We start from the raw sequence: 12,059 nt of genomic DNA, 5'->3' as shown, positions 1-12,059 counted from the left end.
ACAGGGTAGAAGTAGGGGAGGCCCAGCAGGAAAACAGAACAGAGTATTTTCAGGTTACCTTATTTGCAAGTCCTTCCTTCTACTATTTTCACACATTCTATACTTTTACTTTTCAATGTGAGTGCAAACTAGAAACATCAACCACAAGGAGATAAAAATAATTCTTAATATCTCTCCTCCTCCATCCCCACACTAAATAAATTCCTTTTAAATGTCCACTTCTATGACTTGAGGGGGAGAATCACTTTAGACCAAAGTTTAGAGACATACTCTAAACCGGAAAAAATACAGAATACTTTTTAATTTAGGAAGCAGCTCAATAAGTTCAACCAAGCTTATGAAGAATCTACAAAGAGTCTGTAGACCACCTTTCTGACAGTGGTTTGCTATAATGTACTACACTTAAGTACCTACAAATGGATATAAAAGAGATGCAGACTGGGGATCTTGAAGCAGGGGAAGAAGAAAGATTTCTACTGTTGTTTCTATACTCACCCAAGGCCCAGTAAGATGCAGATTCCAAAGGCAGAGCACTACTGTAGAGAGCATGGATATACATGAGGTGAATCATCAGCTCAGCCAGGCACCACCAAAAGAAAATACGAATTATGCCCACAATTAAGATGCTGAGATTGGTCTTCATACTGAAAGCTTCTTGTCTCTTCATCTAAAGAAGAAATCCAAAGAGGTTACCTGGCATAAAATGAACTGTTTTACTCAAAATACTCATCCTGGGAACTTCTGACTATGCCACTTGGAAACTCCTGACACACTCTCACACTCACACTGGTCTCTCCATTCTCAATCTCAGTAAGCAGTGGAAACCAACAAGAAGCCAAATGTGAATGCACATTGCAGAAAAGGCCAACTGTTGTTAACCTGAACATAATCCAGACATGAGACTTTAATTCCTGCAACTTGACCTCTGGAGATAATACAAAAAAATTAAAGAAACTACAGCTATGAAGAACGTTTTCCAAGCAGCAGCCCTTCCAAACAAAGGAACACTAATTGCTTACTCTTAAATTGCTTACTCCCTCCAATTTCTACCAACTGCAGAGAAGCGATTCCTTGAGGACAGTTCTTAATTTTCCTCCCATTGCATTGCCAAAGTCAGCAAGACCTACAGAATGTGCTGAGAAAATGGAAGTGCAAGTTAAATATCAGATAAGGCAAAGTTTGCAGTTGATAGGCTTCTCAAGAGGCTCCAAATTCTAATTACAGTAAACACATTGGCATATTATTATTGCACCACCTTTCCACAATAAAAGAAAATAGAATAAAAACCAGAAACATAGGATTGCCTAAAAATTCAGCCATGTGTTATACATCTATAACTGTGTGCAATATCTCCTTTTCCAGTCTCTAACTGGCCACCAAAAATGCACAAACAAGACAAGTAACAACTCATCTGCACAGGCCCTCAGTTCCAAGAACAGTGCAGTTAACATGCACATTCATTTGGAGGGTTCCTTTGTTTCAGCTGGGTAAAAACTTGGAGACTACCATTTTATCACATAACAGGCCTTCAAACTCACATCTAGAACTTTTATTCCTTGTTTCAACCCAGAAATTCAACAGTGACAAAGTGTCAGTGTCTCATTTTTGCCTGGCAGTGAAGCCAATTGCCAGAACTGACATTACACTCTTTGGGCCATACAGCAGTTCACTGTTTCCAGCTCCAGAATTTCTACAAAACAATAATTAGTGAAAAATATTACCTCAGTTTCTATGCAAGACTATGCAGACTTTTCCCACAATATCCAGCCCAAGATAATAACATTCAACCTTGCATCTTCCAAAGTAAGTGAAAAAAATGACCATAGGACTTTTCATTCAAGGATCCACCACAATTTAGTTCCACTTTCATAAAGCCCAGTATCTGCTTTGGCTTGAAAATTCCCAAATATAAACAGAAGCATACAATCCCTAAGCTTCTATGCATAAACTGAAAAAGAAGTTTTATGTTTTGAAATGTTCACTAATCCACTTTAATACAATAATTTCAACTACAGACATAACAGGTTGTGATACCACTTCTTACTCAAGTATGTAAGAAAATATGGTAAGTGATAAAGAATGAAAACATGGACTTTTCCCATCATGTAAAAAGCAGGCTTGAAAAGAAGCCTGCAAGGGACTAAGAAAAGCATTCAGTACAGCTGGTAGTTCTTAGATTTTAAACAAGATGTTCACTTGAAGCAAAGTGCTCCTAGTAAGTCATCAGCTGTTTTCACATCAATGTGAGGAGAAAACTGGAGTTTTCAGGAATTCCCAATACAATCTACCAGCTTTCTGTGACTCTGAAATCTGCTTCAGAGTTAACAGCAAGCTTATGCTGAAAACATTAGCTTTATTTCACCTGATGAGGAAGAAAACAAAAAAACAGTGCAGCAGCTGCATGCTAACATTGTGAACACTCTCCAAACGTAACAAAGCTCCCTGGCTCCCTGGCTGAAGGGATGAACCTGATGTCAGACAAGAGCATCCTGTGAAGCAGAAGAACTTGGGGAGACAGGTTTGCCTTAAAAGTCAATATCCAGGATATTACAAAATTCCTCATGATACACACAAAATTATCACATTCCTATAGTATTATTTGTTGATTTTATAATTATGTGGAAGACAGCTTTAGACACCCAAAGAACACCACTGTTACCTGCTTACTGAATTCATCAAAATTCACGAGGGGTCCATTGTGGAATGTAGGATAGTAAAACACATATGCCAGCATCCAGGGGAATGAGTGGGATGACTTCTGGCTAGGTGCATGCCAGCAGTACTCCAGGCTGAAGCTGGTGCAGAACAGGCAGCGGACAGACACAGTGAAGAGCAGCAGATAATACTCATTTTCAGTGTCATACCACTTTCTCTGCAAAACAAAACAAAGCCAGATCATGATAATGCAGTGCTGTGTTTTCTCTATGGCAAGACAGCAATGTCTACTCAGATCTCAGCTTTTGGGGTCAGCAGCAGCAGGAAGAAACTAAAGGCAATAGCAGCAGGAATGAGAATCTAAAGTGAACAGCACTAAACACATGAACAATAAGCACTGGCTTTTGATGGAGAAAGGTCCTCCAGAGCTACTGCAGCCAGTATAAAGAGACAACAGCTTGATTTCAGAAACACGTTAGGCTGTGAAGCACTAGGACAGCAGGAGAGCTCTTCTAACAGAAATGAAACATTATCTACCTCAGATTTAGTCCAGTACTACAATATTCAAACCAGTTGGAAACACAGTTGATAGCCAAGGGACTACTAGGGATGAAGCCAGATGAAAAGAGAATCAGTCACTCCCGATAAAACTTAAGGCTGGAAAAAATGTTACTGAGCATTTATTGACTCCTTGGTACTTAGTATCTGTCCTGGGTTGGTGTTGTGTCTGCTCCTCTCCCGCCCCCACACCTCTCTGTCTGCGTGGAGCTGCCGCCGGTGCCCTTTCCCCCCCCGGGAGGGTGGTGCCCCGGGGCTGTGCTGCTTGGCTTGCTAGGCTGCCGCTGCTACTTGCTGCCCGCTTGCTAGCTACCCCAGCCGCTGCCCTGCTGCTGCTGCCGCGCTGCTGCTGCCCGGCTCTGCCCCGGCTGCTGCCTTCCCCTCTCCCTTCTCTCCTTTCAGCTCGAAGATCTGTACCGGCTCCGGACGGGACCTGGACATCAGAGACTGCCTCCGGAGCCTGCCCAAGAAGCTTCTCGCCCTTCCCAGCAGCGACCATCTCTCACACTGGTGAAAACGTTTTTGTCATCTGGAATTGTACTTTCCTGTTGCTGGGAAGTGTTTTTCTTTGTTTGTTAATAAATAGGTTTTTTCCACTTTTCCCCCCGAGTACAATTCTTTCCGAGCCCAGTGGGGGGGAGGAATTGTGAGGGGGGCTTATTCTCTGGGGGGCTCCTTTGGAGGTTTCCCCCCAGGTTTGTCCTAAACTTGGACAGTATCACACTTGTTGCCAACAACAAAAACCTATGACAATGAAAAACTTGAAATCATCATCAAATGTAGCTTGCCTGACTGACAATTTGTATTGCAAAGGGCCCTCTGCTCACCAGAGCAAATCACAAAACTGACCACACCACATGAAGAGATTCTACACCCTCATTCCCCCTCCCCCTGAACATCAGGGCAACAACCTTTATAACAAAATGTCCAGTTTTTCCCACTGGTCCAATAAAATACAACAGGACACAATTTCCTCACAATTGGTCAGTCTTTCCATATCTGTACTACACAGAAAAAGCCACTAGACGAAGAGCAAAACTGAGCTTGCTTACAGCTAATTGATACAAATTTGGTACAAATCAAAGTGTTGGAGAAAGTCTCCCTCCCTGCAGAAGTCACAGTCACTGATAAATACAGTCAGGCTTAACTGAGCAACTCCTGGATAGAAACCCAAAACCCAGCACCTTAAAGTGGCATGATTAGACTTCCAATGAAACGTGTTTAACAGAGCACTGGTGAGGTATTATCATACTCCAGCCATACTGAATACCATTGACACATCAAGGGACATACTTTTATCCCAGTGCACTGGCCACCATGATAAAGGAATGTGACTTTTCTAACTGGAGAAGCTCCAGCATGAGGCACTGCAGTGCTACTGCTTAAGATTTCTCAAACCAACCCCTGCTTATATCAAATGAAGGGACAGTGTGCTACCATAGAGGAAGATGCCATTACAATCACCACCATAATTAATTTGATGCTTATTTAGTCCTTCTCACATTACCTTGGTTTCTTCCACCGCTGGTATGCGTAAAGTGGACAGAAGAACAAGGGAGCACAACCATGTCAGGAGTGACAGCTGAAACTGAGCCACAGCAAAGGAAATAGCTGCATGTAATAAAATGACAGCAAAGCCCTTGATTCCCAGTAACAACCAGCAGGCAGCCATTCCATAAACCATCAAGCACCATGGTTTATACTGTCAGAAAAAGAAAAGTTAATAATCTTTAGCTTAATTATTTCTAAAGAAAAAAGGCACTCAATACCTGCGCTGCCTACACAGGTTCTGCAGTAGAGACAAATACAGACAACAAGGTGAGGAATACACATGAAAAAACACAGAAACTCAACCGTATCCCTAAAAATGGAAGGTGTTTTGGTAGTAGCATCATGGGAAAATCAGAACCTCCCTAATTTGAGGGAGAGTATAAGTTCTTCCTTTCCTTCCCCAAACTAGCAGATGTAACACCAGACACAGATCATTTCCCACAGTCATGCCAAAACCCAAGCAGCCATCACTTTACATACTTTCCTCACTAAGGAACAACTGCACCCTTTTTATGTGTACAAGTCAAACAATGCTGTTTAATGGCTTACAAGGCAGAGGCTTTTAGAGATCGGAGGCTGAAGTCTCCAAACATGAAGGCAACCAATCCTCACACACAATTCACACCACAGAATGAGATTTACTGCTCTCAGTGGCCTCACGGCAAAGCTTCCCAATTGCACAGTAAACAAATCCATGAGAAACTCCCTACTGTGAAGAAAATTCCTACATACCTTTTCCACCAAGAGCCTAGACATCTGTGATACCAGCAGGTGACCAGCCAGAAGCCACAGTATACGCTCCCTTCCCCATTCAATCCAGTAGCTCCACTCAAAGTCCATGGGGTCCTGTGGCATGGAGGGAACTGGTCACTATGTGTATCTGGCCATAAGGGACAAAGGAATACCCCATAATACACCAGCTGTGTGGTACCAAGAGAACTCCCACATCTCAGGAACAGCAATTCAGCTGCATCACTGGCAGCACCATTTTCACTTCAAATGGGGCAAAGTTCAGGAACACAGAGCTGGTGTTGTGCCTCCTAAGCCTCACACTGGTGCTGAAGCTGAGCAACTTCAGTTCACCTGAGGGATTCAAAGAGCAACCCTGCTCTGCCTTGGAAAACCAAGAACTTCAGTGGAAAAGAGCTTTGCTGGAACAAAAGTTTAGCTCCCCATTTCAGCAAAGCCTAGCTGCAATCAAATGGAGTTAGGTCAGCTAGTTACCTGTGGCATGAGACTTTTATCTAAATTAGGTAAGAGGGATCAGCTAGTAGCCCAGTGTCCAATTCAGAGCCTCACTAAAAGTTCATCTCAGCTGCCTTAAAGCTTTCTAAAAAGCACATTTCAAAGGTCCACTACCAGCAGTGATGGCAGGCCTAAACACCAAAATACTTCCACAGACATGCACTCCTACTTTTGTGCAAGCAATCTTCAAGTTGCATTATTTGCTTTTGACCTCACAACTTTTTGAAGAAATGCAAGCAAGAGGGGGGTGGGGATGTGTTTTTTGGTTTGGGGTAGAGGACTGCCAGTTTTCTTACTATTTGTATTTTTTTAAATACCAACTATGTTTCTTTAAGACCTTACACCTCAAAATCTGTACTCCTCTATGCTATACTACTGGCCAACCAAGAGAAAAGCATGTTTATTGACATAAAGCATTATCCAAATCACCCAGTAACAAGAAAAAGGGGGGAAAGGCTGCAGGAAGTGTCAAGGTTGATCAGAGTTTTAAGGCCAAACAGTAAAATAAGGATGCAGTAAAGGATAAACACTTAAGCCATGGATCAGAAAAGGAACAAAACTTTGGTTATGACTCTTAGATCCAGACACACCCAGCCAGTCTCTCTTCCTCATCAGAAACATCAGACTGAAATTAACTACAAATATACAAACCTGTACCTTACTATAAACTTCTAAAGCTAAATCAGAAACTTGGATGTGCAAAGGGCAGGAAGGCACGATTATTGCCACAAAACAAGATGCTGTCACCCCACCTACCTTTTTTAGCCCCTGAAAGAGAGTCCCAGGGTCCAGCCCAAACCTTCTGTCCATTGCAGCTTCATACTCTGCAGAGAAGAGCAAACCTTTGATAAGGACACAGCAGCCAGAGCAGGAAGAGTCAGGGATGGGTTCTCTGCTGCTCTAGAGCTACACATTCCCATGTGGTCTCCAGCAGTGAGGATACCCATATCCAGGTAGAGTCATTAATGTAGAACCTTGCAGATTAAAGCCTAATAAGAAACAACACATATTCCCTGCAAAGCTTCTCTAGCTTTTTATACTTTCATCATACAACCATTATTTCCATTTAAATACCAACGTGCTATAACACAGCTTCTTTTCATCTACAAATTGTACTTAATTTGTTTAAAATCCCACCCTTTCTCTGCAATAAATAGGTCCACAGTGTCAAACCAAGCCACCACAGCAGCTTTCAAGAGGCTACACAAGGCAGAGGTGGGTGTTTGGAAACAAACTGAGCACAAAGCTCAACACAACTCAACCACTGCTCTGAGTCCTGGACTCAGCACTGGAGCCCCAGAGCTCCAAGCAGGGAACACTAGCTTGCCCTGGGGCATCTCCAGGTTCAGATCCTGGCAAGTACCATCAGAAGGCACAGCTGCTTGTGAACCACCCACCTGCAAAACGCTGCCAGGAAAAACAAGACAATTCAAACCTAACTTTGCTGTATTTTCCCTATCGGAGTAGCTGAGCTTTAGAGGTCGCCCTCATCTTCTCCCCAGCAACCAGGTCCGAGGACAGCATTACCACGAGCCTTCCTAGCATTCAAAGGCAGAAAGTGCTGGGACAAAGCTCTCTGCCCAGTGGCATCTGCCTGCTGCTGCCTCGCACAGGGCAGGCTGGCAGCTGGGAGGAACACAGCGGCTCCTCGCACAGGAGCAAAGCAGAACCCAAGCAGCGAGGAGAACTCACAGCGAACAGCCTCGCCAGCCAGGGCCGGGCAGCCGCGCCCGAGCTGCGCCCACGCCGCACACTTACTGCGAGACACTCGGTGCGCTTCGTAGAACGCGTACAGGTGCGAGCCCACGGTCAGCAGCCCGTAGAGGCGCAGCTCCCAGGCCGGCAGCAGCATCGGCACGGGCGCTGCTCCCGCCGGCCGCCTCCCTGCGGGAAGGAAGGAGAGGAGGAGAGCTTTCCTGGCGAGGGGCGGGCGGGCACCGAGCGGCGGGACAGGGGCACGGACACCGAGCGTGCAGAGGCCCCGGCTCCAAGGGCTCGGCACGGCCCGGGGCTGGCGGGACCCTGGGGACACAACCAGGCCCGGAGCCCGGCAGAAGCGAGGGGAGGGACGCGCCGCTGCCCCCTTACCTGAGGAGGGCTGCGCCGCCGGGGGAGGAAGGAGCGGCAGCCGCGGGTTCGGATGGGCCGGCCGGAGGCTCCACAGCAGCCGGCGAGTGCGCGGCCCCGCGCCGGCCGCTGCCGCCGCTCCGCCACACGGGCACCCCGCGCCCGGCCCGGCCACTCACGGGCGGAGCCCGGCCCGCAGGGGCACGGCGGGGGCGGGGCGGGGCGGGGCCGCGGGCGGGGCGGAGCGGCGGGCCCTGAGGGCGGGGCGGAGCTGCGAGTGGGGCGGGGCGGCGGGCCCTGAGGGCGGGGCGGGGCGGCGGGCCCTGAGGGCGGGGCGGGGCCGCGGGCCCTGAGGGCGGGGCGGGGCGGTGGGCACTGAGGGCCGGGCGGGGCGGCGGGCCCTGAGGGCGGGGCGGGGCGGTGGGCACTGAGGGCCGGGCGGAGCTGCGAGCGGGGCGGGGCGGCGGGCCCTGAGGGCCGGGCGGGGCGGCGGGCCCTGAGGGCGGGGCGGGGCGGGGCGGCGGGCCCTGAGGGCGGGGCGGTGGGCACTGAGGGCGGGGCGGTGGGCACTGAGGGCGGGGCGGTGGGCACTGAGGGCCGGGCGGGGCCGCGGGCCCTGAGGGCCGGGCGGGGCGGTGGGCCCTGAGGGCCGGGCGGGGCCGCGGGCCCTGCGCGCCCCGGAGCGAACGCGCGGAGGCGCTGCAGCCCGCTCGGTGCGCGGTGTGCACAGCCACGGGGCGCGGAAATGCTGCTACGGGGCGTGAATATATACATACAGGGTGTGAATATGTATATCTGTCTACAGGGTGTAAATACACGGCTACAGGGTGTAATATACCTACAGGGTGTCAATATACCTATAGTGTGTAAATACACAGCCACGGAGTGTAATATACCTATAGGATATAAATGTACCTATAGGGTGTAAATACACAGCCACGGGGTGAAATATACCTATAGGGTGTCAATATACCTATAGTGTGTAAACACACAGCTACAGTGTGTAATATACCTATAGGATATAAATATACCTACAGGGTGTGCATACACAGCTACAGGGTGTAAATGCACACCTACAGAGTGTAAATACACCTACAGAGCCCACAAATACAGCTACAGGGTGTAAATATACAACTACAGGATGTACATACATGGCTACAGGGTGTAAATACACAGCTACAACTACAGGTTGCAAATGCACCTACAGGGTGTAAATACACAGCTACAAGGTGTAAGTATATCTACAGGGTGTGCATACACAGCTATAGGGCCTGCAAATACAGCTACAGGGTGTAAATATATCTGCAGGGTTTGCATACAACTACAGAGTGTGCATACACACCTACAGAGTGTAAAATACACACCTACAGGGCGTGCATTCATAGCTACAGGGTGTAAATACACCGACAGGGTGTGCGTACAACTACAGTGTGTAAATACCATTATAGGATGTGCATACACAGCCACAGGGTGTGTATACACCTACAGGGTGCACACACCACTACAGGGTGTCCATAGCAGCCTTTCACAGCCTTCTTGCCCACTCTCACCGGAGTACAAGGCACACTTATGCTGGAACACTGTTTTTACCATTATTAGGACACAATCTGATAAGTTAGAAGGTCTGAACAGCACCACCAAAGCAGGAGTATGAGGCTGGAAGTGCTGGTGTTGACAACTCCCTCGTGGATCAACCTGCATTTTAGCAAGGGCTTCCTCCTCCTGGCACTGCAGACATGACTAATGAACCTCACTGTTCCTGGAGTTAAAAGCATACTCATCTTTCCAATCCCAAAGGTTTGAGCAATCTGTGCTCATCTGATCTCACACTGTGTGACTTTTAACCCTCTCTGTTGCTGAGATCAGTGATGTCATATTTTAATGGGGGGAAATATTTCATATCCTATTGGACCTTTTTTTGCTAGATCTTTAAGTTCCACTTATAATATTTCTGCTCCCCTAATCACCTGGCTGCATACTCAAATTCCTGTTTCCAAATCTTTTAAAGCCAGGCTTCTATCTGATACTCCAGGTGAAGGCATAAAAATCAAAGAATCACAGAATCATTAATGTTGGAAAAAAACCTCTAAGATCACTGAGTCCAACCTTTGTCTGAATACCACCATGTCAACGAAACCATAGCACTGAGCACCACATGCAGTCATTTCTGCAACACTTCCAGGAAGAGTGGCTCCACCACCCCCCTGGGCAGACAGTTCTAAGGCTTAACTATCCTTTTCAAGAAGAAATTCTTCCCAATGTGCAACCTGAACCTCCCCTGGTGGAGCTTGAGGCTATGTCCTGTTGTCCTGTCGTCCTGTCAAGGGTTGCCTGGGAGAAGAGACTGACTCTACCTGGCTACACCGTCCTTTCAGGCAGTTGAAGAGGGTGATACAGTCACCCTTGAGCATCATCTTTGCAGGCTAGATATCCCCAGCTCCCTCTGCTGCTCTTCACAGGACTCATTCTCCAGGCTTTTCACAAGCGTCATTGCCCTTCTCTGAACATGCTCCAGTGCCTCAACATCTTACTTCTAATGAGGGGCTAAGAACTGGGCACAGCATTCAAGGTGTGGCCTCACCATGGTACTACTGGCCAGGTGTTGCTGGTACAAGCCAGAATTCCATTGGCCTTCTTGACCACCTGGCTGCCTCATGTTCAGCTGGCTGTCAAGAAGCACCTCTGGGTCCTTTCCCACTGGGCCATTTTTCAGCCACTCTGCTCTAGTCACTTATCAATCTCATCAGTACAAGGAGCTGTCTTCCCTATCTGAACCAGACATGCACCTCCTAACATCTCAAATAATTCAGAACCTATAACAGCCATAATTCAGAGCCTGTGATGGTCTGCAATGATCTTTGCTTTTTCCTCCATTTTTTCTTTCTGTCTCTCTTTGCCAGAGAATGACTCACCTTCAGTTTATGGTGTCAGTTGTTATAGCCCCTAGATGTATGAATTGCATTTGCTCTGTGGAACTGCTGTAAAATCTCAGTGTCAGGGACATTCTCCTGTATGATGCCCAGATGCTATTCTCTGCTGACAGTGCTCCCCCAATTTTTTGCCCTCATCAGGTTAGTTAGTACCTTCCCTCATGCAAAAAAAATTTGACAGCAGACTGCAGAACAGCACCAAAACATCAGTCCTGAACTTGTAAAAACATTTCCAAAGCACTGCAGCTGAGTTACAGCCACCAAGGGTCAGCAGAGTTTGTTTTCCTGCAGTTTTGTGGTTTCTGACGCCAGCACAGACACCAAGCCCTCTAGATGGCTGCATAACACCAGCAGTATGCCAGCTGCAAAAAGGGAATAGGTACAGCAAGGTACAGATATTACATCAGGTTGCTCTGTAAAGGACACCTTTATCACTAGTTATGTGGTGACATTCATGGACCAGGTGGTCAGTTACCCTTCCACAAGGGTCACTGCCAAGCCCAGTGAGGAGGAACACTGACAAACTTGACAACATCCCCAGCTGGAAGATCTCACTGTCTGGAATTCTACATTAGATGGTTATTTTGTACCCACCATTATTCAAGCTATTTTATATAATACAACATGATGAGTCTCAGTGAATGAGTTTGCAAGAGTAGCTGTAAGCTAAGCTGCTGAACATCACTAGCACAAATGCATTGTCATCTATGCATTGTCACAGCCCTCACCATTTTAGATGGCACAAATGAAAAGCAAGTTCTACTTCTCCCATAGTCACTGAGAGGCAGCAGTGGAATCTGGGAACAAACACTCTAGAAAAATGGCAGCAGCAAGTCCTACTTGTCATTTGATCAGAAAGGACATAATGGATATTAGGTCTCTTGCTTTGTGTCCCAGCAGCTACACAGGCTTGGCAGCCTCTTAAAGTATATGCCCATTGTGAAGAAAGCAGTGTTACTCTGTGTACATGAGGCAGGTTTCTCTGAGGCCAAAATTAAAAATCAGCCTTGGGCAGAATGATGATATGTGATGGTAGATATGTTTTCTTGGTAC

General features: G+C 47.2%; 1 protein-coding gene across 3 annotated transcripts in view; it reads right to left on the bottom strand.

The window, feature by feature from the left end:
* Positions 1 to 8,264, bottom strand: part of HHAT (hedgehog acyltransferase) — a 144,568-nt gene extending 136,304 nt beyond the window's left edge. The window contains exons 1-7 of one of the 3 annotated variants that reach the window (XM_056488014.1): positions 8,098 to 8,264; positions 7,768 to 7,893; positions 6,766 to 6,833; positions 5,497 to 5,610; positions 4,721 to 4,915; positions 2,660 to 2,872; positions 496 to 667 (exon numbers count right to left, since the gene is read on the bottom strand). In XM_056488014.1, coding sequence (XP_056343989.1) covers positions 496 to 667; positions 2,660 to 2,872; positions 4,721 to 4,915; positions 5,497 to 5,610; positions 6,766 to 6,833; positions 7,768 to 7,861 — 856 coding nt within the window. In that variant the 5' untranslated portion in view covers positions 7,862 to 7,893; positions 8,098 to 8,264. Of the gene's footprint in view, positions 1 to 495; positions 668 to 2,659; positions 2,873 to 4,720; positions 4,916 to 5,496; positions 5,645 to 6,765; positions 6,834 to 7,767; positions 7,894 to 8,097 lie in introns of those variants that run through there. The other 2 variants (XM_056488016.1, XM_056488015.1) reach the window with 2 other exon arrangements.
* Between the last annotated feature and the right edge of the window lie 3,795 nt (positions 8,265 to 12,059).

Source organism: Oenanthe melanoleuca, chromosome 3 (assembly GCF_029582105.1).
Source record: "Oenanthe melanoleuca isolate GR-GAL-2019-014 chromosome 3, OMel1.0, whole genome shotgun sequence".
Taxonomy (NCBI): Eukaryota; Metazoa; Chordata; class Aves; order Passeriformes; family Muscicapidae; genus Oenanthe; species Oenanthe melanoleuca.
This window is presented reverse-complemented; position numbering and strand designations above follow the sequence as displayed.